Source organism: Anser brachyrhynchus (assembly GCF_964034855.1).
Source record: "Anser brachyrhynchus genome assembly, chromosome: 20".
NCBI lineage: Eukaryota > Metazoa > Chordata > Aves > Anseriformes > Anatidae > Anser > Anser brachyrhynchus.
The window spans coordinates 9,571,794-9,599,750 of NC_137713.1; the positions used below are offsets into that span (position 1 = coordinate 9,571,794).

The 27,957-nt window shown below is 43.8% G+C and overlaps 1 protein-coding gene across 2 annotated transcripts in view; it reads left to right on the plus strand.

Moving 5' to 3' along the window:
- LOC308180671 (uncharacterized protein) overlaps positions 1-27,957 on the plus strand; it is a 463,846-nt gene that overhangs the window by 120,956 nt on the left and 314,933 nt on the right. For both annotated transcript variants that reach the window (XM_080562725.1, XM_080562721.1), the window contains one exon: positions 6-5,856. Coding sequence is in view for 1 of the 2 variants with exons in the window: in XM_080562721.1 (XP_080418847.1) it covers positions 6-177 (172 nt within the window). In the remaining variant the exon portion in view is untranslated. Of the gene's footprint in view, positions 1-5 lie in introns of those variants that run through there.

A 27,957-nucleotide genomic window follows, 5' to 3' on the forward strand; every position in this document is an offset into this window, starting at 1 on the left:
CTTAGGTTGGGCTCATCAGCAGATGGGGAATGCTGCCATTCTTTCTTTATTTTTGGCAAGGACCTGCATGGCTCACAGACCCCTGCTATGATGGAAAGAGGTGGTTCAATGAGGTTCAGGGAAGAACTAATAATACGTCATTTACTTCTGTCACACTTGGACTATGGTTTGATTTGATCATTTTAAATGTATTTTTTTTAATCTTAAAGAAACCTGCTTTATTACCTACCTCCTGCTTTGACATCTGTGTAGCAAAATGTGAGCGTTTGGAATATGCAAACTAAAATCAAAGTGTAGAATTCCCTTTGAAGCTTACAGTTTCTAGCTCTTCCTCCCACCCCCACCCCTTTTAATATTCAACATGCTGTAATTTTATTTCTCTGAAATTTTCAGTGTAATTGAAAGAGTGTTGAAGGAACAAAGCAAATATTTACGTTGCACAAATGCCACTTGATGTGATTAGTTAAAAGCAATCTATTTAAAATTTAATATGTGTATTAAATACAGGAGCATGCGTGCATCCACACATGGAGCAGCCAGTGGAATAAATTCAGAATTGAGATAACCTAGAAGTTTCTAGGCTTTGGAGCACACTACCTGGGAAAAGGTGTTAGACAGTCTGATCTGTCTGATCCTCAGGCTTTAAAGGAGCAAAAACTCACCTAGCTCATTTCAGGATAGTAAATCTGGAAGTCACTTAGAGAGAGACTTGTAGTCCTGTCTTCTGGCCTGATGTGTACGGTCCTGTAAGGAACCTTCCCTGCAAGCTTGTGCCAATTTACCCAGCATTAGGAGCCTCCCATTCACTGATAAACAGACCTGTGCAGTTATTTATGGAATTACGAGTGTCCAAATGATGCGGCAAGTCACTTGCAGTTTCCCATTGGATTATAGGAGCTTATGGTGGTGACCCTGTGCTGCCTGTCCCTACCTGGTGCTTGGGGGCTGCAGGGACAACCTGCCTGCCTGCACGAGGACAGCAGGGCCGGAGCTGCCACAGGGTTATGTCTGAGGTGCAACACCTTGGTGCAGTGTGCATTCAGCCAGTGTGGCTTCCTCAGGGCTGTGACTGGAGTCACCGCACGGTACTTGTGCCCCTAAGGTATTACCTTGTTGTGTCCTCCTCTAGGGCTACATGGGGGTGGACCAGACCAAGCGTCAGGTACCAAAGCTGATATTATACAACTTGAGCAAATGGATAGCAGTTACAGGCTTCCTCTATTCCATTGTCTAAAGCTTAACTAAGTGTCACTTTTAGCTGTTCTCTGTTGTGACAGAGACAGAGATGAATGAGCAGGAGGAATGTAATGGAACATGCAAGTTAAGCCAGTCCAGTGACCTGAAAAACAGATGCTGGGCGCAGCAAAGAGATTGATATCTAGAGAGCAGCTGATGTTGACAGACTGTCTGGGGAGAGGGATGATGATTTGCAAAGAAATTGACTTATCCTCCTTTATCTATGCTTTTTTTGTCTCTGGGTAAGAGCTGGGGAATGGCCAGTAATGCAGATATTATGGTGGAAGTCTGTTATAGACTGCCCAGCCAGGATGAAGAGGTAGGCAAAATGTTCTACAAGCAACTAGGAGAAGTCTCATGATTGTTCTTGAGGGGGAATTCAACTTCCCAGATGTCTGCTGGAAATGCAGTGCAGCAGAGAGGAGACAGTGTAGTAAACTCCTGGAGTGTGAGGAGGATGACTTTCTGACGCAGGTGGTGAGTGAGCCAGCTGGGGAAGGTGCCCCACACGCCCTGTTGTTTGCAGACAGGGAAGGACTTGTCGTTGATGTGGTGGTTGGAGGCTCTCTTGGGATCAGTGATCACAAAATTCTAGGTTTTGGTCTCTCGTGACGTAAGGAAGGCAGTTAGCAGAGCTACTGCTTTGGATTTCCAGAGGACAGACTTTGGCTTGCTCAGAGACTTGGTTAACAGAGTCCCCTGGGAGGTGTTTCTGAAGGTTAAGGGAGTCCAGGAGGGCAGGACCTGCTTGGGAATGGAATCCTAAAGACATGGGAGCAGTCCCAGTGCACTGGGACTGGGGGAGAAGATCAGTCTGCTGGAACAGAGAGCTTCTTCAGGACCTCAGGAAGAAAAAGAGTTTATGAACTCTGGAAGAAGAGGCAGGTGCCTCAGGAGGGTGATAGAGCTGTTAAGCTGTACGGGTAGAAACTCAGAAGGGCAAAGCCTAGTTTGGTTTTGCAGAATCCAAATCGGGAACTCAGAAAGGTAATGCAGTTGAGGACAATAAAAATGCTTTTATAAATACATCATTAGCCAAAAGGTGGGTTAAGGAGAATCTCATCCTTTATTGGATGTGAGGGGAAACGGTGATGAACGATGAGGTACTTAATGCAGTTTTTGCGTCAGTCTTTTATTAGTAAGGTTAGTTGGAAAATGAGTTGGAAACTGGGGACAGGGAGTTGTATGGAGCTCCTGTAGTCTAGTGGGGAAACTGTAAGTGCCCTACCACATCACTTGGACTTTCTGAGTCTGTGGGGCTGGAGGAGGTTCATCCAAGAGTACTGAAGGAGCTGGTGGAAGTGGTCACCAAGCCACCCTGAATAATTTAGCAGCAGTCCTTGCTAACAGAGAAGGTCCCAGCTGACTGAAGGTTACAGTGCGACTCTAATCTACAAGAAGAACAGGAAGGAGGATCCAGGGAATTCAAGGCCTGCCAGTCTGACCTCGGTCCCAGGGAAGGTTATGGAGCAGATCGTCGTGAATGTCATCACGTGGCATTATCGGACATGGAGTGCTAAGAAGCAAACAGCATAGTTCTATGAAAGGCAGATCTCCTCGTATGGCAAGATGACCCACTTAAGTGAGGGAAGGCTGTGGATGTTGTTTACCTGGATTTTAGTAAAATGTTTCCCAGAGCATTCTCCTGGCAAAGTTGACTGCTCAGGGCTTGGACAGGCGCACAGTTTGCTGGGTTCAGAGAGCCCTAGTGAAGGGACCTCAGTCCAGCTGGCAGCCGCTCACAGGTGGCATTCCCCAAGGCTCAGCGTTGGGCCAGTTCTGTTTAATATTTTTCAGTGGTCTGGATGAGGGGATAGAGTGCATGCTTGTTAAGTTTGCATGTGATACCAAGTTGGGGTAGGAAGGCTCTGCAGAGGGATGTGGGTAGGCTAGATCGATGGACCATGTCCAGTTGCACAACATTCAACAAAGGTAAGTACCGGCTCCTGCACTGGGGTCACAGTCTGCAAGTCAAGCTGGATTGCTCCCAGTGTTCCCTCCAGGAGGAATTTCAAATGTCAGGGTAAGAATCATTCTCTCTGATTTCAACCCTAGAAATAACTCTTTGGTTTGCAGGTTCTTTTTTGGGTGGTGGGGTGGGGAAGGGATTTCTCTGCACCATGATTGTCATGATGGACCAAATGTGGAAGTGCTCAAATGAGTATCTGGAGGCTGAGGTACCATTTTTTGAACACATCAGTGGGTTATTTGCATGAGTAGAGTGTGGAGCTGTTGGCAGCAAACTGTCACGTGTGGTTTTACGTGTTACTTTGTTTAGTCAGCATTTCCTGAAAGCCTGCATCCCTCGGCCCCATGCATGCCAAAGGCAGACACCGTATTGCACTTAGGATTCACGGGGGAAATAGACACTTCTTCCATATGGTTTCCCCAATATCCATGCCACTGTCTTAACAGCACAGAGTGGCTTCTGTGCAACTGATGCAAAGGTTAAGATTCACCAAACCCAATCTGTCAATTAGAGGAGGAAATAACGTTTAATCCACAATATTAAGCCTGATTTCATGTTACTGGGGAGAATCATTGGAAACGGCTGCATTAAAAGAGTATCTTAACAGAATCGTAGCACACAGAGAAGGAGCCATGTAGTGTTTTTGTAACAGATGTCTCTTTTTCCTATGATTCTCTTTTAATGTGGCTTTGAAAATTGCCCAGCAGTACAGCATTATTTAGCTTTGCTTTAAATGTTAAAACACTTTTTTTCCCCCAACCTAAAGGAGACCTTTATATGAAATTAATGCATAAAATCACAAGTAAAGGACCATTAAACAAGTATAATGCTGGGGGGGAAAGTATGCTTTGAACGTTGTTTCCATTATTCGTAATACATGAAGTTTCAGTCCAAATAGAAATGAAAGACTATTGAGGAAACTTTGCAAATACCTGAAAATCTAACTTTTACTTTGCTCTTGTTAACTATATCATCGTTAAGGAAGAAAGGAAAATTGCTAAGAGGCTTTGCCATTGGAAGTGACATAACCATGACCCTGTCTTAACCATAGGCGTTTGCAAAAGTTCATTGGTAGTCAGTAAATTCTGCACTGAACTTTTAAAATCTTTTTCTTTGATACATCAAACTAAAAGGAATAACACACTCTTGAAAGCCCAAGAAAACTTTGTGTATTTCCCAATATTAATGACATATGAGGTTGTATTTCTGCCTCGAGATGAAATGATGCAATTGTGTCTCATGGAAAACAATTTCTTACCGCGGCAGGATTGTTAGGGTTTTACAAATCCCATGCTGCCTCCCATTGATTTTGAAGGTAAGGTAATTGCAGAGATATAAAAGTGTAGCCTTACGCACTGTAAAGCTGATCATTCAATAACTGTTTCGTATGGGCTTTATTGTATCAGTTTTCAGATATTTTTCTGGCCAACTTTTGAACCTTCCTCCTTCTCCGCTGGCGTTGCTGGGGCAGTTGCCCTTTGTTCTCGACAACCCTTCCTACCCACAGCTCTAGGCAGCAGTCTAATTCCACAAAATGTCCTGGAGATGATTATGTTTTGTCTTACTCAGTTGGACTGTTGCGCTGCTTAGAAATCAGATAAGGGCCTTTAGAAAGGGCCTTTGTTTGAACCTCAGACGCTTGCTCTTACTCATAAACGTGTATGTGCAGGGCTGGTACTGTGAGATTTTAACCTTAAACCTTTGCAGTCTGGCTGTCTGTAAACTCCAGCAAAGCATCCTTTTCTATGGGTGCGGCTTTCCAGCACGTTTTGCCACTGGTGTTATAGAGAGGGGATGCTGATTGTACTTTCCCTCTCCTTTTTAGTGAGCACATTTGTGTGTTCTTGCAAAACCAGTGTTTGGTAGCTGTTTTTTTCTACCATGACAATTTAAAAAAAGAAAAGAGTGGGGAGGGGAGTTTTAACTGATTTCTATTCTTGCCGCTGTTTTGCATTGTTAGAGCTGATAAGTAAGTTGAGATAGCAAATCAGAGGTGGCTTTTGTAATAGCCTGCTCATATCATAAGGGTTCTTGGCCCAATGTAGTGCATTCTTAATCTTTCTATACAATATATGGATGTTGCTCACTTAAATGGATTTCAGCTGAAGTAGAATTCTCTAATTAGACAGTAAGGTTGGAGAAATTGACCGTTATCTCCAGTTAGTGAATTTTCTGGCAGCCTGCATCAGCATTCGTGCTTCTAGCAGTTGGTCTTTAAACATGGAAATAATGCATCCAGAGATTATTGTTCAAAACTATTTTCAATAGTCTAATAGCTTTTTAATTTTTTCTAAATGGCTTATATTCATCAGTTGCAGCACAGGGTAATCAGATTGACTCAATCAACTCAGTTATTTTGTCCCTTTTAGCTAATTACAGGTTGTATTCAGATATTAAACTAGTAGGGAAGCTGTGAAATTTTGTTGATAATCTCATAAGCAGGAGTCTGTGCAGCCAGTGAGTTAAGGATGGGGGATTCTCTGGCAAGTAAGAAAAGGGCCTCGTATGCAAAGAGTTGCTTTGGTCGTTTATCCGTGGTTTAAGTGATTCTTGGTTACTGCTCTCTCTTGTGCTCTGTAGGCATATCTGTGTAGGGAAGATGCTGCCCAGGGTATGAATTCCCGGTGCTTTACCTGTCCTGTGCTTGGGTGTCCATGCAGGTGCTCTAGGGAGAAGATTCAAGATTTCTTCAGAGCTCTGGCTTACCACCACGGAATCCAGCGGTGATCAGGACAAAAGGGTACGCGTGGGCTGTGCCATCATCCAGCAGCTCCCTTGTTGCAGGACTGGGAGGCTGCGCTGCACAGAAGGGTGAACCGAGGAAGCCCGTAACTTTTCTTTGTCATCCTTTTTAGGTCAGCCTTTAGAGTAAAGCATAGCAAGGATGTTGGCAGGCTGTGGGAGTAAAGATTTGTCTGCATCCACGTGCTGAGCACTGGCACGAGGCTAGCTGTACATTGCAGGAGTGTTGTGCAGAAAGGGCGGGCTGGATCCTTGGAGCAGCGTGTGGCCAGGTCTCATCTGCCCAGGCGGGACACCACAGCGGGTCTCTGCCTGAGCGGCTGGCTGGTTCTGTGCTGACTCTGGGATCGCTCCAAAGGCCCGTGTTGTGCAACGATAGGTGTGTTCCAGGGCTGAGCTCGCTGCGTTGCTATGCTTGTGTGAAATTGGGAATTAGAAGTATCTTCAAAATATTGATGTGATAGGAGACAGATGTATTCCAATCAGTTAAATTTTCCATGAAATTGATTTTTCATGGAAAAATAACCTATTTCATTGAAGTGCCATGGATAAAAGTTCATAATTTCAATGCATCTTCTTTGTGAAAGTGATTGACTAGATGTACTTTGTTTTTCATGCAGAAATCCCAGCTGTCTGAAATAAATTTTCATGTGAAAGAAGGTTGGTTCAGTCCACCTTTCCGTGTCTGGTTACAATTTGCTCTCAGAGTATCTGCAATCGTTTGTTGGGAATGTTCTCATTCGTGGGAACACGCACTACAGTCTGTGCCAGTTTAAGATTACGAACCGGCGAAGGATTTGAGGACGGTAGTTATGAAATTAAAAAAAAAGCTGTTTTTCCAGCTTCTGAAAGGATGATAAAACTCTTACCTTACTCTTTGATTTTAATTTTTGTTTGGCGTAGAAGAAACTTGCAGTTGTCGTGTTCCAGGTATGCTTTGGCAGTCATCCTTATGACGCTGCTGTGACATTTGTGTGCCTGCGATGCAGCCCAGAGAAATGGGCACATGCCTTTGTGCCTGGACTCCCAGGGGCCAGTGGGCTTGCTACAGAACAGTTGGTTCTTTGTCTAGTGAGTGCTCAGCCATGTCAGTGTGAGTCAGCAGCAACTGAAACCTTGATTTTCTATTGCAAACACAGCTTTGTTACCTTCTGAATAGCGAACTAACGTGGCTCCTTTTCCTATTCAGGACAATAGATAACAGTAACTTACTTGGAAACCGTACATCCTGTTTTCCAGGTCTTTGAAGGGTAAGTTTCTTGTTCCAAACGGTATGTAAACATGAAGCATTCAGCTTTCCTGCAGAACGGGAATGTTGAAATTTCCTTCTGCAAATACATGGTTCTTCTAAATGTATCCAGGCTTGCACCAAATTCCTGGAGTGCTTGGAAACCAGAGGGCCTGGAGTTCAGCTTGCCTGTTGCTAGAAGGCTCCTAAGGAGCTGGAGACTTCAGAGGCAGTGGGGTTACCATAAATTCAGGGCATGTTGCCTGGCAGCCCACCAGTGTGACTGGGAGCCTTGCAAACTTGGCTAGTGAACTTGCAAGTCTGTGGGTTTAGGAGTCAGGGTTTCTTTATCCCTGGGTTTCCATCAGCCTGCTGGGATGATTGCAGAGGAGCTATGAGGAAATGAAGTAATTTTCCGATGGAAAGGTGCCTGGTTTTCATCAGAATTTTAGCCAAATTAATCAACTAAGATGTTTTGATGAACTTGATTTTTTTTTTCTGATGGAAATTGTTCTGTTGGAAAGTTCTTAATGGCCACAAGCACCCGTGCATCTTATTCCAGCTGCAGTGATGGTCACTGGTTGTTTCAATTTATTTGCTTGAGATTGTCTGGGTAATGCAGGTATCATGACTGCCATCTTCAATCACAAGAGGAAAATCTTTTAAAAAATCTATAACGTAGTTTATGAAACGAACTGTTACTACAAACCAGAGGAAACATACTGTAAACTGTTTTTATTATGTCTCATGTGTAAGTGATTTATTTAGTGTTGACTTTCTGTGAAGTTCATAAATACAAGGAGCTTGCAGAAATCTCCACAAATGCCTGTGTGCAATGGAACTCCGGACACTGAAGATCTTCTCTTCCTGCCTTAGAGTGAGTCCTGCTTCCCCGTTAGTTTTTATGTATGTTTCCTGTCCATTAATGCTTGTCCCTCATGTTGTGCTTCTTATAAATGCCCAATATTTTAATCCTTGCTTGGTGGTATAGCAGCACTAACTCCATGTGCAATTCAAATGATGCCTACCGGTTGTGCTCGTCTTGGGGAGAGAAAGATTATTGGAAGGGATTTGGGGAACAGAGAGAGGTCTATGCTCCAGATACAAACAGTGGCTAACTGCCTTCCAAGGGCTTACCATGTCTATAAAAGTGTACTGGCACAGGAAGAGTAATCGAGGCCCTTGGATTCCTGCCCAGGGAGATACTTTGGTCAAAGCTGCAGGGAGTGAGCTCTGCAGGAATGGAGTCTAAAATGGCTCTGAGTCAGCAGCAGCAGCTGCAGAAAATGTGGCCTGGGGAGAAAATGGAAAGCAAACCATGCAGGTGTGCAGTGTTGAAAGAATTTTGCCCTGCAAAACTCACTTAATGATTTGACCAAAGCCGCATAAACCAGACAAGATTCCAGCTCTGTCTAGACTCTAGAGAGACTTGACATACAATAAAATGCAATAAAATTTTTTACCTTAAAAATAGAGATGAGCTGCTGAGTATCCGCTGTGCTCGGGTGTGTCCGGTCAGGAGGAGTGCTTCTGCACATCTGCAGGGGTACTTGCTCTTTATTGTGGTGTAGACAGCCAGCTCTCTGGAGTCTTAAACCCAAAGCTTTGTATGTCTGCAATAAGAACTGAAATTTCCATAAAGCTCTGGAAGCTTTTCATAAAGTTTGGCAAAGCGTTTTAGGAGATTTGGTAGCTGTAGTACTCGAAGGAACAGTAAGATGTGAAGTCAAATGTGCCAGAACGGTACTTCGTGAAGCTGGGTTCAGGTGCTGGCTGAATTTCACATGCAAGGTGTGTGTCAGGTCTGGTCAGGTCTGTAGTTTGTCGATGGCAGGTGCACCGCGTGCGCCCATCATGGAGGGTAATGTGTGGACTCCCACGTTAGTCTAGTCACTCATTAATGGAAATGATTTTTGGGTGAGAATAGTAGGCTTCACTGCTGCAGTGGTGGAATTACCCAGTTCGCTTCACTTGTTGGGATTTATAAGACTTGCCTCTAGGAATCCCTGTGACTTGGGCTCTGGTGGCTGTATTTCCTGCTCTCCATTCTATGGCGCACATAGAACACAGTCATGCAAAGAAGCATCCTTCAGTGGGTTTGATCTGCTCCTGAGAATATCCCTGGGTGGTGAACGAGCTTGCAAGTAGGCCTCCAAGGAATATGCTGCAGCTGCGGTGAGTTATTACATCTTTGTTGATTTGTAACCTGAAATCTATATCCCACTGAGGCTTGCTGCGTAGCCATCATCTCTTTACCTTGGGATTATTGATTGTATTAAAATGTTCACTTTGTACTCTGCACAGCTAGAGTACTGATTAGACTTTTATTCGTGTTGCCACTTGGAAAGGTTATTTATGTGGGACTACTTCCAACATCTGTGCCAATTTGGAAAGCAGAATGTTTTTATCTTTAATTATTTACTGAAAATCTTTATGCAAAATAAGTTGCTCACTGAGATAAAACACTGATTCAAGGGGACGTCTTGCCCTTTCTATTTACTTTATTTATTTTGGTGTGTTGTCTTCAAATTAAGGAAACATCAAACTAAATAGGTTTCATCCTTGGTTCGTTACATGAAGGCTTGTGTTCCTACTAAGAGATTACCTGGTCTAGGTTTGTGGCAGAGCATTTTTTAGCCATAATTGTTTTGGAGCGTTGTGCAGTCACATACAAGTGTGGATATCATTTTACGTATACAAGACACACTTCCACACTTATTGCTGGAAATTTTCCTTCTGTGTCTTCAAATCTTGCAAACGAGTGATGCTCGTACCATGCTGACTGTTCCCCTTTTTCGGTTATTACAAAAATCTGGACTTTACTAAATGATACCACCAGGATTTTGGTTGGTTGTTTTGAATTGCAGTATCAGAACCAGGAACATCCAGTTGGATCACTTTGCAGAAAGCTTTGGCATTGATACTTGAAGTTTTTTCACCACACCAACCTGCTGCACCAACTAGGACTTGCTGGGATTTCCTGTTGTCGCTTTCTGCAGGGACCATTTTGGCTGCTGCTTCTCACTGCCTGTTCGGATAGGCTCTGGGGGCCGCCTCAGGTTAGGAAATGCTCTCTGTAGATAGAAGTGTCTTAAAGTTGAGCCTTCGCAGCTGTGGGAGAGGTTCCTACAGTGAGCTCTTAATCATTTTCTACTAAGCTGGAGGCCTGATGGAGAAGACGCCAGCCTGCCAGAGCGCTTCCTCTAGCAAAGCAGCGGGGTGAGCATCGGGGTGGGACTGAGCCCCTGCTCGTGCGGGTGACACGGCCGCTTGCCTTTGCTGTGGCTCTGTCTGCTGGCTGCAGGGTCAGCTCATGGCACCACTGCTGCAAAGATGGGGGAACTGCAGCAGAGTGAAATGAAACTGCTTAATTTCAACCCCACGAAGTTTTAATTTGGCTTTTAGGATGTTTTTTCCACCATTGCTAAAAGAATTCTTGGGGGGAAGTAAATAATGTTGTTTGTTTTCAACTGATTTCCCACCTTACACTTCAAACATAAATAAATGCACAGATATGTTCTTTTGATATAACTTTGAATTGAGTATTAAAAATATTTCATTTATGCAATGACTAAGTGCATTAATTGCTGTTTTCAGAAACTGGAATAGCTGAAATGGTTGGCAGACTCCAGTCCAAATTTACAGGTAATTATTCATTTAAAAAATGCAGTTGTGGGTTGTTTTTTGGTGGCTGCTTTTTTTTCCCTGTTCAAATAAACCTACCACATCTAATTTTTCCAGACATAAATGTCATCTCTTGTTTTACCTGGGAAGACAAAATTTATTTCAAAATCCTGTTTTCAATTCTGGACACAGATCATAAGAAACAAGGAGTTAGCTCAGGCTTCTCAGGCTTGAAACCATTTAGGCTGTCTCTATCCTTATTGTAGCCAGTGTTTTCCTATTGAAAATTCATTTCTTAAACAACTGAAAAAAATGAGTACAAGATAGTTCTTTCTTTTAGCTTCATAACGGTGGAAAGGCAGGAGGTAGGGGCGTGAACCAAGAGCAGATCAAAGTGCAGAGTTTCTGCTTCATTTTCATACTATGAATAACAAAATCCATAAAGTGAGTCTCGGGAGTCAGGCTCAAGGGCCTCTTGATTAAGAATTAAATTACAGGTATGATTTACTAAATTTGTGCTTGGGGAAAGGAGGTTTTTGATGATGATATGATTGGTAAACTACACATTTCCTCAGCTCCGTATTAAAATTAATGGCAGTAGCATAACTGTACATGCAAAATACTTCACAAATCTCAGGAAATATTTCGTCTTATATGTTAAGCCACGTAACTGGAATTCTGTCTGTAACTCCTTTACTAAAGTAAACCCAAGGGAGAGGGTAAAGCTGGCGCCCACTCTTCTTAGACTGAAATTTCTTCTGTTGTCAAAGATGATGTAGTCAGAGGAGCTTTCAAATCAGCTCCTTTATGCAATTTTGTTCCCATAGTTTTCATATAGTTGTTTTAAAACATGGAAATGTGGAATTATTTGAAAGCATTTCAAGAGTTATGTATTTTTATTAGACTAATAAAAGTTTCTTTTCAATTTCTGTCAAAATTGCTTGAAATTATACTTACTATATCTTGTTCTTTGTCGCAGAAGTGTTGGCTTAGTGGGATCCTTTGCTGTGTTTTTGGTTTCAAGATGGTGTTGGCATACAAGCAACATATGAAGACGAGGTCTGGAAGGAGAAGTAATACATTTATTGCAGAAACATGTGGATGTAGAGGTGAGGGTACATGTATGAGATTACCTCGTACACTGCCACAGAGTCTCAGTCCAAGATCTTGTTTGGCATATAGCTTTAGGCCAGCATGGATATGGCAGCGTTGCTGCTTCCATGATGCAAACTGGTGTGGGACATGACAAAACGTCGGTGTCATCGTGTACCATGGCAAATCAGCAGTGTTTGACCAGCACACAGTGCAAAGTCTGTGCATTTCCATTACTGTTTGCTGTCTCAAGACAGGCAAGTTGGACCAGTGTTTTTTACAACCCCAAATAATTGGATATTCCCCTTCTGGGATGCAGAAAGGACTTCAGTGTGAGTAGATGGAAGAAGATGGGAATGGTCAGGACCAAGTTTTCCAGCACTCATCATACCATCAATTCCTCTTATCTGGGAGGAGCATTTTGCTTGCAGCCCTTGGGGGTACTGTAATTGCCAGGACTTGAGACAGTGGGTAACAGTCACTCCCACTCTACACATCCGTTATATTTCGGTGGGATTAATAATCTACCTGTTCCTTTAAAACCTTTATTTGTAGTCATTGCAACTTTTGACCAAGAGCAGCAGAGCTCTGAAGGTCCTTTTTCTCTAGCAGAGGAAGTGCTTGATTTACTGCTGCCTTATGCCTGGGCTCCCTCACCTGCAGATGCAAGAATCATTAAGGAGAGAGCTCTCAGTCGGTGCAGGAGCAGAGAAACATGAAAGGCTGCTTTCTTCTAATATGCAACAAAGCACATAATTAAAATAAACAAAATAACGTTAACCACGAGGTCTTGCTGGTGTCGTTTTCAAAGCCATGAAGGGATCTTGGAGTCTCTAAGATCTAATCTGTTTGGATTTCAGTAAGGCATTAGCTACAGGGCCACATGGGAAATTATTAGTGAAGCTGGAAGTTGGTACAAGGAACCAGCTGAAAAACAACCCCTTTTCGTGATGTTTAGGGAACTAGTGGGCTGGGGCAGAGCAGGCTGGAATGCCCACAGGAATGAAGGGTGACCAGCTTTTATGACAACAGGACTCAATCTGAAGTCACTCGTGTTACTGACAATATAACGTGGGGACCTCCATCAAACCGGGCAAAGGACGAGACTGTCATAGTGGAAGTGGAGGGTAGTCTCAGGGACTGAAATTAGAGATTGTGAAATATGTTAGTATAAAATTCAAGTGAGTAATTAGGGGCTAGTAATAAAAATTTCACTTTTAAAGTGGAGCTTTGTAATTCGGGACTAACTGATGAGGAAACCCAGAACAATTGTGCAGTACATCCAGCAAGTCATTGGTAGTACAACCACAGTGTTTATATTGCTGTTGTGTCAAGCACAGGCAAGACTGTGTCTGGAATATGGGGACAAATCTGGTCCCCTGTGTTTAGGAGAAATTAAATAATGCAGGAACAGCTGCAGAGGACATTACCAGGGGGATCAGGGAGCTCAACTTTTGAGATGAAGCTGGGAGACTGGGCTTCTTCCACCTGGCAGAATGAGGCCTGTGGAGCAGGATATGGTCCGTGTCTGCAAATGTGTCAGCAGTAAAGGCTAAAGAATGGGGGAGATGTCCTAAAGAACATAGACAACAATGGTGCAATATTAAAGGCACATAAATTGGTAAAAATAGATGTAGGCTTGTTTCAGGAGAAGGTTTCTAGCACTTACGGAGGTTCAGAGTAGAATTATTGGAGTAGTTTGGTGATTGGTGTGCCAGTGGCAATGTAGGTACATGCATTTATAGCACGTGCTTTGTGTAGGAAGCTGTAAGGCACAGTTACCTGTCTGAACAGTTGTCAGACCTTTGTGGCCCAGCAAAAGAATTCCTCTTTCTGTGCTCTTAAATTGAAACGCGTCTGGCTTTGTGGGGACTCGCAGGAATCGGTGCATCTATGCATGTGCAATGGAGGGGTGATTTTTTTCAGGTGTAAATATTTAAATTTCAGGGCTCCAAGTTAGGTACAAGTATGTTGCTACAGGTACCCATAATATTTCATTTTTAAGCCACTGCTGTAATGAAATTTCTTCTCAATTCTGCTCCACAGCATTTGGAGTATTGAGACACAACAGCTAAGGGAACAAGTAAGTAAAAGCACTAATTAAGACTCAGAGTGCTTTCAATAAACTTGTGTTGCAATGAACAAATTAACTGACAAGGGAAAAAGACAGTTTTGCCCTCAAGGGAATGTGCTGACATAAAGATAACTCTAAGTAGTTCGGAAGTCTTTTGATTTGGAGGAAGCTATGAAATTGGAGTCTGGTTCAGTTGCATTTACTACTTAGGATTCTGAAGGAATAGCACAAAAATGTCATCACATTAGAAGACAAAAAAAAATTTCTGACTACAGAAAATGCATGTAGGAAAACCAGTAAGAAGCTTAAGTAAGCAATTGTTCTTGCTGCTGCCTGGTTAGGTGCGGTGCACGAGGACAGTGGGGTTTGCAGTCGATATGCAGGGAGCACGCCTTTGGCACTGCAGGTGTCAGAATACAGTGAGGAGGAACCTCAGGCATACTCAGTTTTACTACTTGTTTTAAAATACAAAACCTTTTTTTTTTTTCCCTGAAGGTGCAATCCTGAAGAAAGAGTACCCACTGTTCTCTGAAGCCACTGTCTGGTACAGGAAATGGTAAACGTCAGGACAGAACCAGCACTTCTGAGCCATGCACACAGCAATAGCAGAAGCAAAAGGTATTCAAGAATTGTTTCTTTTTTCTAGTGTTTCTGGGTTTATATTGCTTGTCTTTTTTGAATGCAGTATATCATGTGTTGTCGGAGAGCACATACTTCAGTTGTGATTTTTGACCAATTTAGTACAGAAACATTTGTGAGACCTTAAAATTTCTGGTTGATTGGGGATTTTTCCCCTACTCTCGGTCACACTAGTTACATAGATTTTGTTGTATGAGCATCTGGGTGTTAACAGTGTGTCCCCTCCATAAACACTGCAACTATAAAATGAATAAATTCAAAAGCGTTAACTCACTGGGATGAAGATGGTGGGTAGGAAGATGGTGTCAGTGGCTTTGGCAGCACGAGCTAGGTGCAGCCCTGTGCTTGTTTTGGTTGCTGGTTCACGTAACGTCTGTAATCCCTTGTTCATTTGCGGAGTCCTACAGTGGAAGCAGTAGGTTTGGATCTGTGGGTTCTTGGTTTTCATCTTCATTATTTACACTTGTTTTACACTTGTTTGCCTCAGCTGCCTGGTGTTTGTGAAACACTTTCCCCATCTCAGGCTAGGCCAGGTGTGAGGAGTGGCGGTGTGGGGAGCTGCCCGCTCGCATGGCCGAGGCTCTCCCTCCTCGCCGGGTGGAGAGGAGCCTTCATTTGCAGCAGCTGTTCAGCTTCTGCCGTGAATGCTAAATCCAGTCCTCACACAAGAAAAGGAGGAAGGGGGAAAAGAAAGAAGAAGAAGAAGAAAAAAAGCAAGCAGCTCACATGGTTTCTGTACCATTTTCTGATTTTCTTTTTTTCCCAAAGCCCGTAACTTGAGGTCATTTTGGGATTAATTGAAGCTAATATCTTCACTTCAAAGCAGCCCAAGATCAAGCCAAATGTACACACACAGCAATTAAAGATTTGGCAAGGTAATATAGATTGGCGTCTACACAGCAGCAGCTTTCTCCCTGCACTGTTCTACTTATTCAGGCCTTTGATATGGCTTCAGAGCACGAGTAGCTAGGCCTGTGCTTTAAACAAAGGAACATTTGAGTGCTATATTCTGCAGAGATTGACCGCTCTGCTATAGCTAATATTTTTAACTGTCTGTAAAATTGGAAAGATTATGAATCTGTAGTCTGACTGGCTACTGGAGAATTCTGTGGATAATGATGAAAATTGCAGGGGGCAAATTGAAAGATTTCTCTTTCATATTGTGTAGTATCATTATTCCTTTAGTGCTAACAAAGATGAGGCCAATTTAGAATAAATCATCAAAGCAACATGTGTGAATTTATCTGTCCAGTGCTCATTACAGTTAATGGGAATCATGTGGCTGGAACTTTGCAAGTGCTTTGAAAATGCTCCTTTTATGGTTACATTATAGACCCCCACGTCAGCCGTTTTGCTGTTGTTTTTATATTGCTCCATTTGTTTTCTTGACATTAAAAAAGCCAAAACAGTAAATTAATTAAAAACTGCATCACCCCCTCTGGTGTTAAATAGAGTAAAATACTCATTTTCGAAAGTAAATAAAATACACTTAAATCAACTTGTGACACGACATGAATCGCTCCCACTTTAAATCCCTGGAGTATTAAGACATGCTGCTTGTTGTGCATTAATTACGGTGAACCTAGCTGGGAAGTCAAAATGTTGATTCAGATAGGCACGTGTGAAATTTGGTCCCACCATCGTGCTAATCACCATGTGTGGTACGTGATTAATACTAGTTCTTAATCTCTAGGAAATATTTGGGTAAGCTGCTGTGGGGAAGAGGAGAGACATAATAACAACAGGAACTTACAAGTAAGACAGGTAATGGGCATAAAAGTGCACCTATACACACAAAAGAGTAAAATGTTTGAAGTTTGATCTTAGTTAATATTCTGACTGCTGTCTGTTAAAATACATGAATAGCCATACACCTTATTACAGAAAGAAGTAAATTTTTCCCCACTAGAAATTTGGATAGGTTAGAGAAAATTTAATGAAATCATTGGAAACACGAGAATAATGAAAGGTTTTCAGTCTGGCACAAGGTGAAATGCCCTGGGTTTCTGGTGAGGAAGATGCTGTGGTTCAGGAGTACGTTACTGAGATGGTCAGTGGTCCCCTGCCTGGGACACGGGCTGTGGGATGGGCAGTGCCTCCTTTATCTCCCACAGCCTCGTTTGCTGGGGGCGATGAGCAAAAAACCCTACAAATCCGTCTCCTTGGACACAATGCTCTTCTGAGTTTCTTTTGGTGGTGCTCTGCATTGGGCATTGTGTTTCAGCTTCCTTTGGATCAGAGATGCACGTTCAAGGTTGTCCTCCTTCCCTCCCTTCCCTACTTCCTTCCCTCCTTCCCTCCAGCCCAGGGAGTTTAATCCACAAGCGTCATGTAGGAGCCCGGGTATTATTTTTGAAAAGTTTTAATCCTGAGGTTGTTTACTGTGAACGATACTGCAAATTATAACGTTCTTTTCCTTAGCTTGTTAGTGAACTTCCAAGCACAGATGGTTTGAGAAAACCACCAGATATTGCTAAAACTGGCAAATGGAGAGGTTCCTGCCCCGTGGTCTCCAGAAGAAGGCAGTGCTCAGTCATCTTTGCTGCAGGCCTGGCAAAAGCCAGAGTCCAGTGTCAGCTGGTGGCCTCGGGCCGTCTCAGCTTGGTGATGACTTTTGCAGGCAGGCTGTGCTATCCGTGTTATTCTCAGGGACGAGGCACAGTTTTTACCTTTGCTTTGTTTTCCCTCAATCTCAAGCAAGCTTGCAGGCCCCAATTTAACAGTGAGCCATGCAAGAGATCTAAAATGGGAGAGCATTTTCCTGTCTGTACAAAAACCCAGAGAACTCCTGCAGGCACTAATAAACCATGGCTACGGAAGGATCGGTGCTAGCGAGGTCCTCCAGGGAGACAGCCTGGGAGCAGAGCTAAGTTCCCCAGCCTGACTCTTTTTATTTTTCTTTTCATTCTTCAAGTTCTTTACAAGGAGACAGATTTTGACCAGTGAGAGAGGGGAAACATCCCCATGGTATAAGCAAGATTCTCAAGATTTTTCAACAGAAGATAAAGGAAAAAAGAGGTGGAAAGATGGTGGGAAGCTGCTTCACACTGGGGAGGCTGGTATGTAGATGCAGTTGTTTGCTGAGAGCTTGTACCTTTGAGTTGTTGATTAAATTACTGCTGCAGTAGCAGAAAGCTTTTGGGGGTTTGAGTATGGTAAGAGGGTTGTTGTTCAAAGCTGTCACCCTGGAGGGAAGGAAAACATTCAGAGGCACTGAATGCAAGCACTGTTCAGCAGGTACGTGCTGCTAGAACAATGGCTGGCACCGAGCTTTGCCGCAGGAAACCAGCTTTGGTGTCTCAGCTTTCCACTTGCAGTTGCTATTGCCAGAGGGAGGGAGATGAGAGAAATGGGCTATAACAGCAGAAAATCTGATTTATTAAAAAAAATATAATCCTGGGGAATTGCCAGTATTAAATGTACTTAGCACTTTTGCTTGGAGGTAAGAATGTGACATGTAAGAGAGAAGTAGGGACATTGTGGGGGAAAAGGCAAAATAAATACAAATGTTGCAGTTGCCAGCTTCTTTGTTTTGCATGCAATTACAAAATGTAGTAGCAGCCCATATGTATTGTAGATGATTGTGTATTATGATTAAACACTGAGGTCTCGACTGGCAAGAACAAGTTGCCTTAGCAAAATATTTTGTGCAGCCTACGCAGTAGTAAGCATCTTACTGGGAGGAGAGAGAAACAAATCCCTTTGGAAAGAGCTGTTGGATCTCTCTTCATTTGGAAAAAGTACAAGAAAATGTTGTCCAGGCTGTCAGACATGTCAGGGGTTTTGCTGCCAGTGTGCTGGTCTGATCCAAAGCCTGTAAAAAGCCTTCACAAAGCCTGATACTTGCAGTGGATTTTAGATTGCTGTGATGAGTAATCTGATTAGAGAGGAAGCCTCTGAGTATGTGGAAAAATCCTGTGGCCAAAGCAAGTGACGGGTCTGAAGGACAAGAGTGCACCTTGGTAGGGATCTTGTAAAGGTCAGCAAAAGTCTTTGTGGGAAGATCAGATCTGAATGATAATGTGCTAGTATTGATAATTTCAGGTGGAAAGAGTACTAAAACATGCAGTGGGTCCATTTTTCTAACATTAATGCTGGAAGTAGTGCCTCTTTAACTTAAACTGAATTATTCTTGGGCACAGCCGGTATTATAAATGGTTTTCAGGTCCTGGTCTGCAGTCTGCGTGCAGTTAATCACAAGATAAATGATGTTCATGAGCAGTATACGAAGACAATGGCTTAAGTTAACATTGCATGACTTAGCAACATCCCATCTGTAGGGGAGGACGAGTTCAAAGTAACATTCCTGCTCCTGCCAAGACAAGAGGCGTTTCTGCTCTATGATCAGTAGGAGTAGGCTGGGGTCCTGCTCATGAATCACTACAAAACCAGAAGTGATGATTCAGCTTTGGTGTGGGACCGTGCCTGAGACCCAGAAGGACTATTGGGTGGGGCTAACACAGCCTCAAGGGAAGAAAAAGAAGGCTGAAGAGTATTTATATGTTCCCATTTTAACCTCTACTTTGGAGGTAACTAGCAGGCTGTTTTTAAGTGAAACAGATTACTGATTGCTACTTTTTTTTTCTTCGGATGCAATTTCCATGCATATAGCTTAATGCAAAATATTCTTGGTGGAAGTATACGGTACGCTTGAACTGTGAAACAAACTCTGTCTGGTAGAATATTAAGCATATCTTTGTTCAAAATTTATGTTGAGACTCCAATATTTTAGTAAAATTGTGATTATAGATGGTGAATGTTACATAACGGATTTGTAAAGAGTATGGATATGTAGCTAGGATCACATGAAAGCAAGACGTCCCCACACCTCGGATCTGCGTGGCAAAGGGAGTGATGTGGAAGGAGAGTTAACGTGTGATCCACCTTGTGCCCTGCCTGAAAAAATGCAGCTGAATTAATCGTTTAAAAATTTAACGTGGTTACTGCCAGAAGTCTTCACATCTTTCTCAAAGTGAGGGAAATGGCTAAAAAAAAAATTCCTTTGACCCCTTGTAGTCTTCGTCTATCAGGGTGTGCTGAGCTTTCAAGCTTGGCTTTGCTCAGCAGTTGCCACCAGTACGTGCAGGCACGTGTGCTCGGTGAGGCTGAGCTCAGCCCGAACAGATGTCGAGGAGCTGCTGAGGCCTGACAGAATCCATGTCCTCACTCCGGTTCATGGCCTGTATACGTCAGCGAACTCAAAAAAGGTTTAGGATCGTTCAGATCAGCTCTAAAGGTGAGGTAAGAGCGTTATACCACCAGACACCGTGCCTTCTATTTCTTTAGATCTAAATTATTTTAGGTGTGTTTTCTGGGGGAACCCCCTCTTTCATAGCACACTTTTAAAAATGTCTTGGTATTGAAATTGTTTGTCATAAGAGTTGTTGGTGAAAATTATGTTGTGACTTTGTCTTCAAGCAAGCTAAACAAAAGACATCAAGGTTGAAAAGCATTGCTATGGTTACCTTATTTAAAGGCAACTGTTAATAAAGGAAAGAAGTGGGAACTGAGAAAGACAGTAATTGCAAAAGCATAGGAAAGGTTAGACTGATGTTTTTCATCAAAACTGGATGTGAACTTCATGTTATGTTTATTAAATATCCATTTTAAGGATGCCATCTTAACTCAAAGGATAGAGCTAGGAGAAATCAAACTTAAAAGTTTAGGATTTTAAAAAAAGGACAGCATTCATGTTTTGAATTCCTGGACTAATGGCTCTGGATGGAGTCCAGCTAAGCTTTAGAGTGGGTGGTTTTCTCCCGTCTTTAGTATTTTGAGAAGAGATAATTGGTTTTAAAATGGTTGCAATGTGCCTTTTAAATCACATATGTTCCGATTTTGCTTTCCTGTTCTTTATCACAGTGCATTACATATCCGCATGGGACCAGAACCTTAGAAGCAAGAAATTTGAGCCCAAGCTGCTAGCATGATTTAAAAGCCAAGCTTAAATATTTTAATTGAAGTCAGCTAACATGTAGCTTCCAATCCCAGGGTTGGCTTTTTTTTTAAATCATAAATACACCCTGAGTCTCTGAAATCAAAAGAACAACATGTTCTGGTAGCATGGCTCGTGGTGACAGCAACTGTCTCACTCTTTGCCTGCACAAAGACCCCTATTCAAATCTGCATAAAATATTTTCTAATTACTTCCTTTCTGGGGTAATATTTTTGAGTTCAGAGGATTAGACCAAAGCTGACTGATGGCCTCCATTTATGCAGAAAGGGCTTGTTTACTTTGAAATTATCAGTTAACTGAATATTGGCTTTCATATTAGCCTACTTTATCATTTAAAAGAGATGTTTTTAAATTAAAATAAAAAGATATTACATACCTAAAGTTAGAGAAACACGTTCTTTAAAAATTAAGTTAAATTAGAAATGACATTTCCTCTTCTAATATTGATGTTGTAGCTGAGGGTTAAGCTATAAAAGGAGTCAATTACATTATCTGCAGCTTTGCTGCAAAATCCAAATTTAAACTGCAAAGTAAAGCATCACATTAATGCTGGCAGTTTCAGACCACTCATTTCTAGAAATAAACCGGGTCAAAACAATTAATCTATACTCACACCTGTCTAACAGGTTCCTGTGCAGTCAGGATTTAGATATGGACACATCACAGGTTCAGTTTGGTGGCAGGTTTCTGACACCAGCAGGCTCTGAGGGGCTGTTAGGGAAGCACTGTGTTTATTGATACTAAAAATAAACACATCCAACCTGTGCTGCATGGTTTGTCCAGTGAATCCCCAACGCTTGCAGTAGTGCTGCTGTCTCGTGTCCGTGAGCTGACCAACACTGGGTGTCCAGGAGCCTTTAGATTTTGTCATCATGCTTTGCAAAGAGAAATCAGGGAGTGCTTTTTCTGGTTTTAGACTACTCCAGTGAAGGAAGATCAGTGAATGCCAAATCTTTTAGTAGTATATTACGAAATATTGAATTAGGAGATCTGGATTGGATTTTAAGCTTTTGGATGTAGATCTTTGCGATTTCAAAAAGCTAGCCCCGAACTTCAGGGAGGTGGAACAGAGGAAATAGCAGGGCTGCTCCAGCTCACCTCGAGTTGCCCAGGTTGGCTTTGGCAGCCCTTTGGGGGCAGAGCTGCCCCTTGAAGGCTGTAACTAAAGCAAGATACCTGACTTGAGAGCATAAATCTTCCTGATGTTGAACAGGACCTAAGTTCCCTATGAGTCTTAAGGCTTCTGAGATCTTCCCTATCTCCTGCGCTTTGCAGATGCCCACAGCAGAGATGCTGCAGTGCTTTTGTAGATGGGGTCTGTAGAGCAGAGCATCATCTTGGTGGTTTCTGCATTTGCAAATGGTGGTGGAAGCTCTTCTGGCTGAGTACAGGGATGTACGGAGCAGGCCTGTAACGCTGTTAGTATTGGGCCTTGTGATCCTGGGGGCCAAAAGGACCCCAAAGATCAAACCATAGACAAGCAAAATTTTTTACCTGATTTCTCCCCAGCAGTTGCTGTTAGACTTGGTTGTAAAGCTCATCAGTAATCCTAACTCTTGGAGTTTGCTCTGTAACTGTTTTATAGCTTCATCTTTACCACTGGATCATTTAACGAAGATATTAAAACTAGTGTACTGAAGATTACCCTGCTTGGAAATGGCTAAAAAGTGCAGAGAACTAAGTTCTCGTTTGCGAGTGTGTATTACGTATCTCTTGTGTACTCTGCACTTGGGCTGTGGCCATGTTTTCTAAGCAGTCCCTGTGTCTCTGCTTATCTCTGCAGCAGCCAAGACCCACCTGTCTAGCCTCACGCTGTGCAGACTTGGAGAAGGAATTTAGAAGTTTCCCTTCCTAAAGAATTTAAACTCTGAAAAACGGTGATGAAATAGAAAAAGTCATGCTAATTTCAAGGTCCATTAGAAGCAAAAGGCTAGATATTTGTATCCATCTTCTGTGCTATAGTTCGGACCTGTTGATACTTGGTTTTAGTGTGCTGCTTAAACGCTGGATCGAGGAATGTTTCAGAGGTCAGAGAAAATGGGAAGCAAGTACTCGTTCCATAGGGGTTGTCAGGAATATCACATTAAACTCTTAAAAAACAAAAACAACTGCTTATTGCTGTAGTGCCAACGGTATCTTTGTGAGACAGTCCTCCGTCCTCTGGCCACCTCATGATCAAAATGGGTGGGCTCTGGCAGCCCTGTTTTGCTGACCAGCACCTTACTTGGTTATCATTGCTCCTGCCTTAAGCAAAAGTGTTTCTGAGACAGGGGAGAAGCAGGATTCGACCTGATGTGAAGGTGAGCAATAGGGCGTGCAGTGCAGCCAGGCCGAGTGTTGCACCATCTCCAGTGTTCAATCAGCTGCGCGAGGAGGGGTCGCTGCCGCTTGGGTAAAGCTTCCCATGCCCGTTGCTGAATGCAGAGTGTGGTCTCCATCTCCACTGGAGCCCTAAGGAGCTGCCCCAGCCTCTGTGTCAGGAGCGCGTGGGGTGGCCGTGCCTTCCGTGCCGTGCAGGGCTGTTCCACCGCTCCTGACAGCACGGAGCTCAGGCTCCCCATACCCCATGCTTTGTTTTTTTAGTACAATGTTTGTTTTATATGTTTGTCTCCAGCAGCCTGACTTCCGTTGTGTTTGTTTAATGCAGTTCTGATCCCCGTTGTAGCAGTTTTCTAAATTACATCATGAGCAGGCTGAAAGGGGATATTTAAGAACAGTGGTGCTGCGCTCTGTGCTGTTTGGAAAACCAGCTGTGTGGTGAAGAATAGAACTGCTCCTGATGGGAGTGTATTAGTTTAAATACAAACATTTAACAGGTCTGTGCTAGCTATCTGACCTGTAATCTAAACTGATGGGGTTTTGCCTTAGGGCCACCCAACCACTGTTCTTAAGTATTGTAATCTTAACGCTTCTTGGATAGCTAGCCTGCTATTTCCAGCAGCCTCTCTAGAAGCAGAGGATTTGGTTCCAATGAAACTAGTATTCACCGGAGCTGAAAGTTAATCTGATCCTATTTGTAGCTGGCATTTATATAAATCATTTGAACAACTTTGTGCAAAACCTGCTCATTATTCCATATTTATCCAGTGCCTACACGGATGCAATCCTAATCCATACCTGCAGTCTCCTGACGTTGGGGCACGCCGGTGTTCAGCCACACTGACGAGCCCAATGTGTTCCAGAAGCGTACAAGGCAGGTCAGGTATTTAGCACGCTTACCTTGAACATCTGTGCTGGCAGAGTTGAATCAGCCAACAGTAAATAGGTTCAGCAAAATGCAAATAGTGGTTGAATTTGCACTGTTGGTAACAATAGACCAGCCAGGTAAGGCAAATAAAGAGGAAAAAAACCAGTAGTTTATGATATAATGGAGATGTATAATGCAGTGTATACAAACTTAATTAGTGTTTCCAAATAAGAGGTTTAGTGAAGCTTTTTTCTTGCATAGAAACTAAAAATACTAATGCTGCTATATATGTTAAATCTCTCCAAATATAAAGGGCATTATACGTAAAAGCATGTTTAACCACAGAATGGTTTGCAATGGTGAAGGCATGGGATGATTTCCATTTTGTGTCAAAGCAAGGCAAAGACACAATGAAATGCACGTCCTAATTCTGGGCTTGTTCCAGTCATGGCACAAGAAACGAGTGTGGATGTTACAGGTAATTCTCTCCTGGAGCCTCACTCCATGAGCACTCACTCCACTAAAAGCCATTCTGATTTCAGGGGGACCGAGGCTGACCCTAGACGTTGGCAGACTTGTGGTGATGCTGCTCGGGCCCTGCTGAATGCAGTTTTAGGTGAAATCACAGCCAGTTCCCAAATTGCCTGTTAAAACCTGCTCCAGCAAGCTCTGGTTTCCTACCTCAGGTTGGCTGCCGGGGCTGTCTGAGCAGGCGGCTTCTGCCCTTGTGCCCTTTGTCTCCCGCGTGCCCTGTGCCACCCCGTGCAGCGAGGCTCCTGCCTGGAGACCCTGCTCCGCATCCTGGAGTGTGCTACTGCTGTGCTGGGCACAAGAAGGGGTCCCACCGAGTGCTTGGAGGCTCTGGCTGTGTTGGATAAATATAATTAGAGAACTGATTCATTTGGGCGAGGGAAGAATATCCTGCCCAATTTGGGGCAGTATTTTAGGGGCCAGTCGTTTTGTACTGGGCTAGCAGCGTAGCGCTGCCTGCTTGGCAGGGAGGCAGGAGAGGCTGTGTGGGCAAAGGAAGCGCCCTCACACCCTGCCTGCTCAGGGCAGGCTCGGGCAGGCTGACCCCTCTGTCAGGGGGGCCTGGAGATCTTTCTGGGGGTTTTCTGTAGCCAAGGGTGAGGCTGATGGATCCTGGGGAGCGGTAGCACGCAGGGGTAGGACGTGGGGTGGAGGGCCGTAATATCTGCACGTGGTACAGGCACATCCAGAGCTGGATGCATGCGTTTTGGAAACGTCCCCCCCTTTATTTCTAATCTCTGTTTTCTCATGTGTGAAATGGGATAGTGATATGATGCTTACCTCACTCAGAAAATGCTTTCAGTTTCATAGATGAAAAGCCTTTTACAGGACCGATGTATTATATTTTTTTCTAGGAAATCATAACCATGAAATTCCACTTCTTTCTGTTACTTCAGTCTCTTGTGCTTTGCTCAACAGGAGTTCCCTTTCTCCCCGATGTAAAATAAACATAATTTAAAGACACTTTGTCTTTTTGGAGTTTTAGTGTTAAATCTTACCACAGCAGTGTCATTGCAGCTGTAATGTTTTAAAGATCTAAGAACAGCAAGTTTTACTTTCATGTTTAGCTCTCAAATTTTACAATATACAGACAAACAGAGATAGTAGCAAGATTTTCCAAGGAAGATGAACTCATGCTTGAATTTCTTACGCAAAAAAAAATGATCTTAATAAATTCTGATTCTTTAAATTATTTGGAGAACCCTATATACAGTGGATCTCCTGCTAGCAGAATTTATTTTTCTTTGTTTTTTAACCTACCTGAGGATGTTCTGTGACACAGCCAGCCATAATGGTACCAGACGTTACAGTCTATTGTGTTAATAATCCGTGAATTAAAGCATCCCCCAGCAAGCTCTTAACGTGATGGATTGTATCAATGATGTGTGGTTAAAGGGTCCCCAAGCAGGCCTCGACACGACAGACCGGAGCAGTTCGCGGGGTCTGGCGCTGTCGATGATCCGCTGCTTACGGCAGGGACCTGCGGGGAGGTGGAGCGGGGGCAGAGGGAGGCTCTGAACAGCAGCTCCAGCTCCGTCAGCTGCTCGGGCTGCCTGTGGCAGGTGGAAAGCTGGCAAGAAAAGTGTGGTGCCTGGGATGAACCTAACAGGAGGCCGTGAGCAACTTCAGAGGAGGGTCACGGTGCTCGTCAGATTGCCGGGGACGAGCCCGGGAGCCCAGAATGCTTAGAATCCTCTTGACGAAGACAAGCATAAATCCCAGCATTAAAAATAGATGCTTTTTATCTTGCATATGATACAAAATCTCTTGTGATAGGGTATTTTTTTATTATATTTTAGCAGCTCCGAGCAGTCTTGGATTAGGCCTGTACCACAACAGTAATACACAGGAGGCTGTGTTTTGTCTTGCTATGACACCAGCTACTATTGTTTTTGATCTGCAGCCTCTGAAGAGGAATGCTGCATCTTCCACGGAAGGTGTTATGAGTGCAGATTAGTTAGACAAGTGCTGGAGTGAATGCATAAGTAGTGATTTTGCATAATGAGGTATGTGAAATCCCAGTGGAGGTTGTTAAAACAGATAGACAGCCTGTGGTAAACAACAAGGAAGGTAAGCTTTGAAAACAGATGGCTTTGAAAACCTGGCAAATGACTGCTCCGTACTTAAAAATCGGTTTAGTTAGTGGAAAATATCTTCTTTTTTTTAAAAAAAAAAAAAAGGAAAAAGCTGAAAAAGCTTAGGCTGCATATTTTTGTAAACCCTAACGTGTTAATAAAGTTCTGTGGGTAGCCATATATCATCTGCCTGTCCTGCTGTACGTATGTCTGCACCATAGGGGCACCGGGCCGAACGCCCCCAAGCGCTGTGCAGCGATCCCACTGGCCTTGTCATGGGGCTCCTTCCCTATGGCAGATGTGTGGGGCTTCACTGCCACTTTGACTCTCTCTCGGCATGTACTTTGCATCGGGAAATTAATCTTGAGACCAAAGGGTTAATTCATCTTGAAAAATAAGTGTACGAGTGCAGTGGAAATGCAGAGGAACGCTGCTTCCAGTCGCAAGGGGCGCAGAGAAGCCTGTTGCCATCCGAGATGCTACCTAGCGAAGATATAAGCTTGCAAGAAGATGAAATTCTGCTGTGAAGCTTTAAAACGTGGCTGCTTCTGTGTCTTGTATGCCCTTGGCATGGGCATCTGGAGGCGTGAGGCTGGGGGCAGCTTCCTGTGCTCGGTCGTGGGTCAGCTCAGCCCGGAGGGTGCAGCGAGAGGCACAGCCACGGCTGGTGCGGCCTCCCTGGGGCTTGTGCTCTGCGTTGTACTGCAGAAAAAGCTGCTACATCAATTTGAATAGTGTGAACTGCAGGTCTAGTGGCTGTTAGGGGATTTCCAGAGGGCCAGCTTTTGGGGCTCACTCAGAGTGCTGGCACTGAAGCACCTGGGGACTGCTCAAGGCCTTCCCCTCTGCCTTGAACTGGGGATGCGAGGCCATGGTACTGCAGGAATGGTTTCGTCCTTTCTCAGTGTAATCTCGGAAAGCTTTCCCATGTAGGTATGTGGTACTGTGTAGCTGGGGGGTAAATAAACTTTCCTTCCTTAGTTATTTTGTGGCTCCCTTAGGATTAGCCCCATGGTTGTCCATGGACTGGTCTGCAAATCCGGCAGGTGGTCCGAGGCCTTTCTGAAAAGGATCTCACGTGCAAACAGGGGACGCCAAGGTCCCCATCTTCTGCTGGAAAAAGAGCAAGTTCTGCTGATGTGGGAATAAGAGCTGGGTCATCCTGTGTCCTCAGAAAAGTCGGGGACATTTGGACTTGTCAAACACTGGCTCTGGTGTGCCAGGACTGCCTTGGCTGATGGGGTGCGTGTGGTCGGGCAGTTACAAGGCCAGCAGAGAACTGCAGCTCCGGGGATGGCGGTTCGTGCTCTTCAATCCTGGGATAATGGGGGAAGAGGGCAGCTGCTGCACTTGTTTCCCAGCTCATTAAAGCTGTGTTGAAAATGGGGCTGCACCTGGGAGATGGTTTGTGGGAGTGGGAGCCACACGGGGCTTGGAAAAAGAGATGTGTCCTGTCCCCTTTGCCCTTGGGTGTGCAAGGCCGGTGCTGGGGACAAGCCCTCTGTGTCTGGTGTTGGCAGAGGAGCTGGGGCAGGTGAGGGAGCAGGGGCTCTGCTTTCATTTACGTTGGGTGGGGCAATATGTGCTTAGAAAGTAAGAGCAGC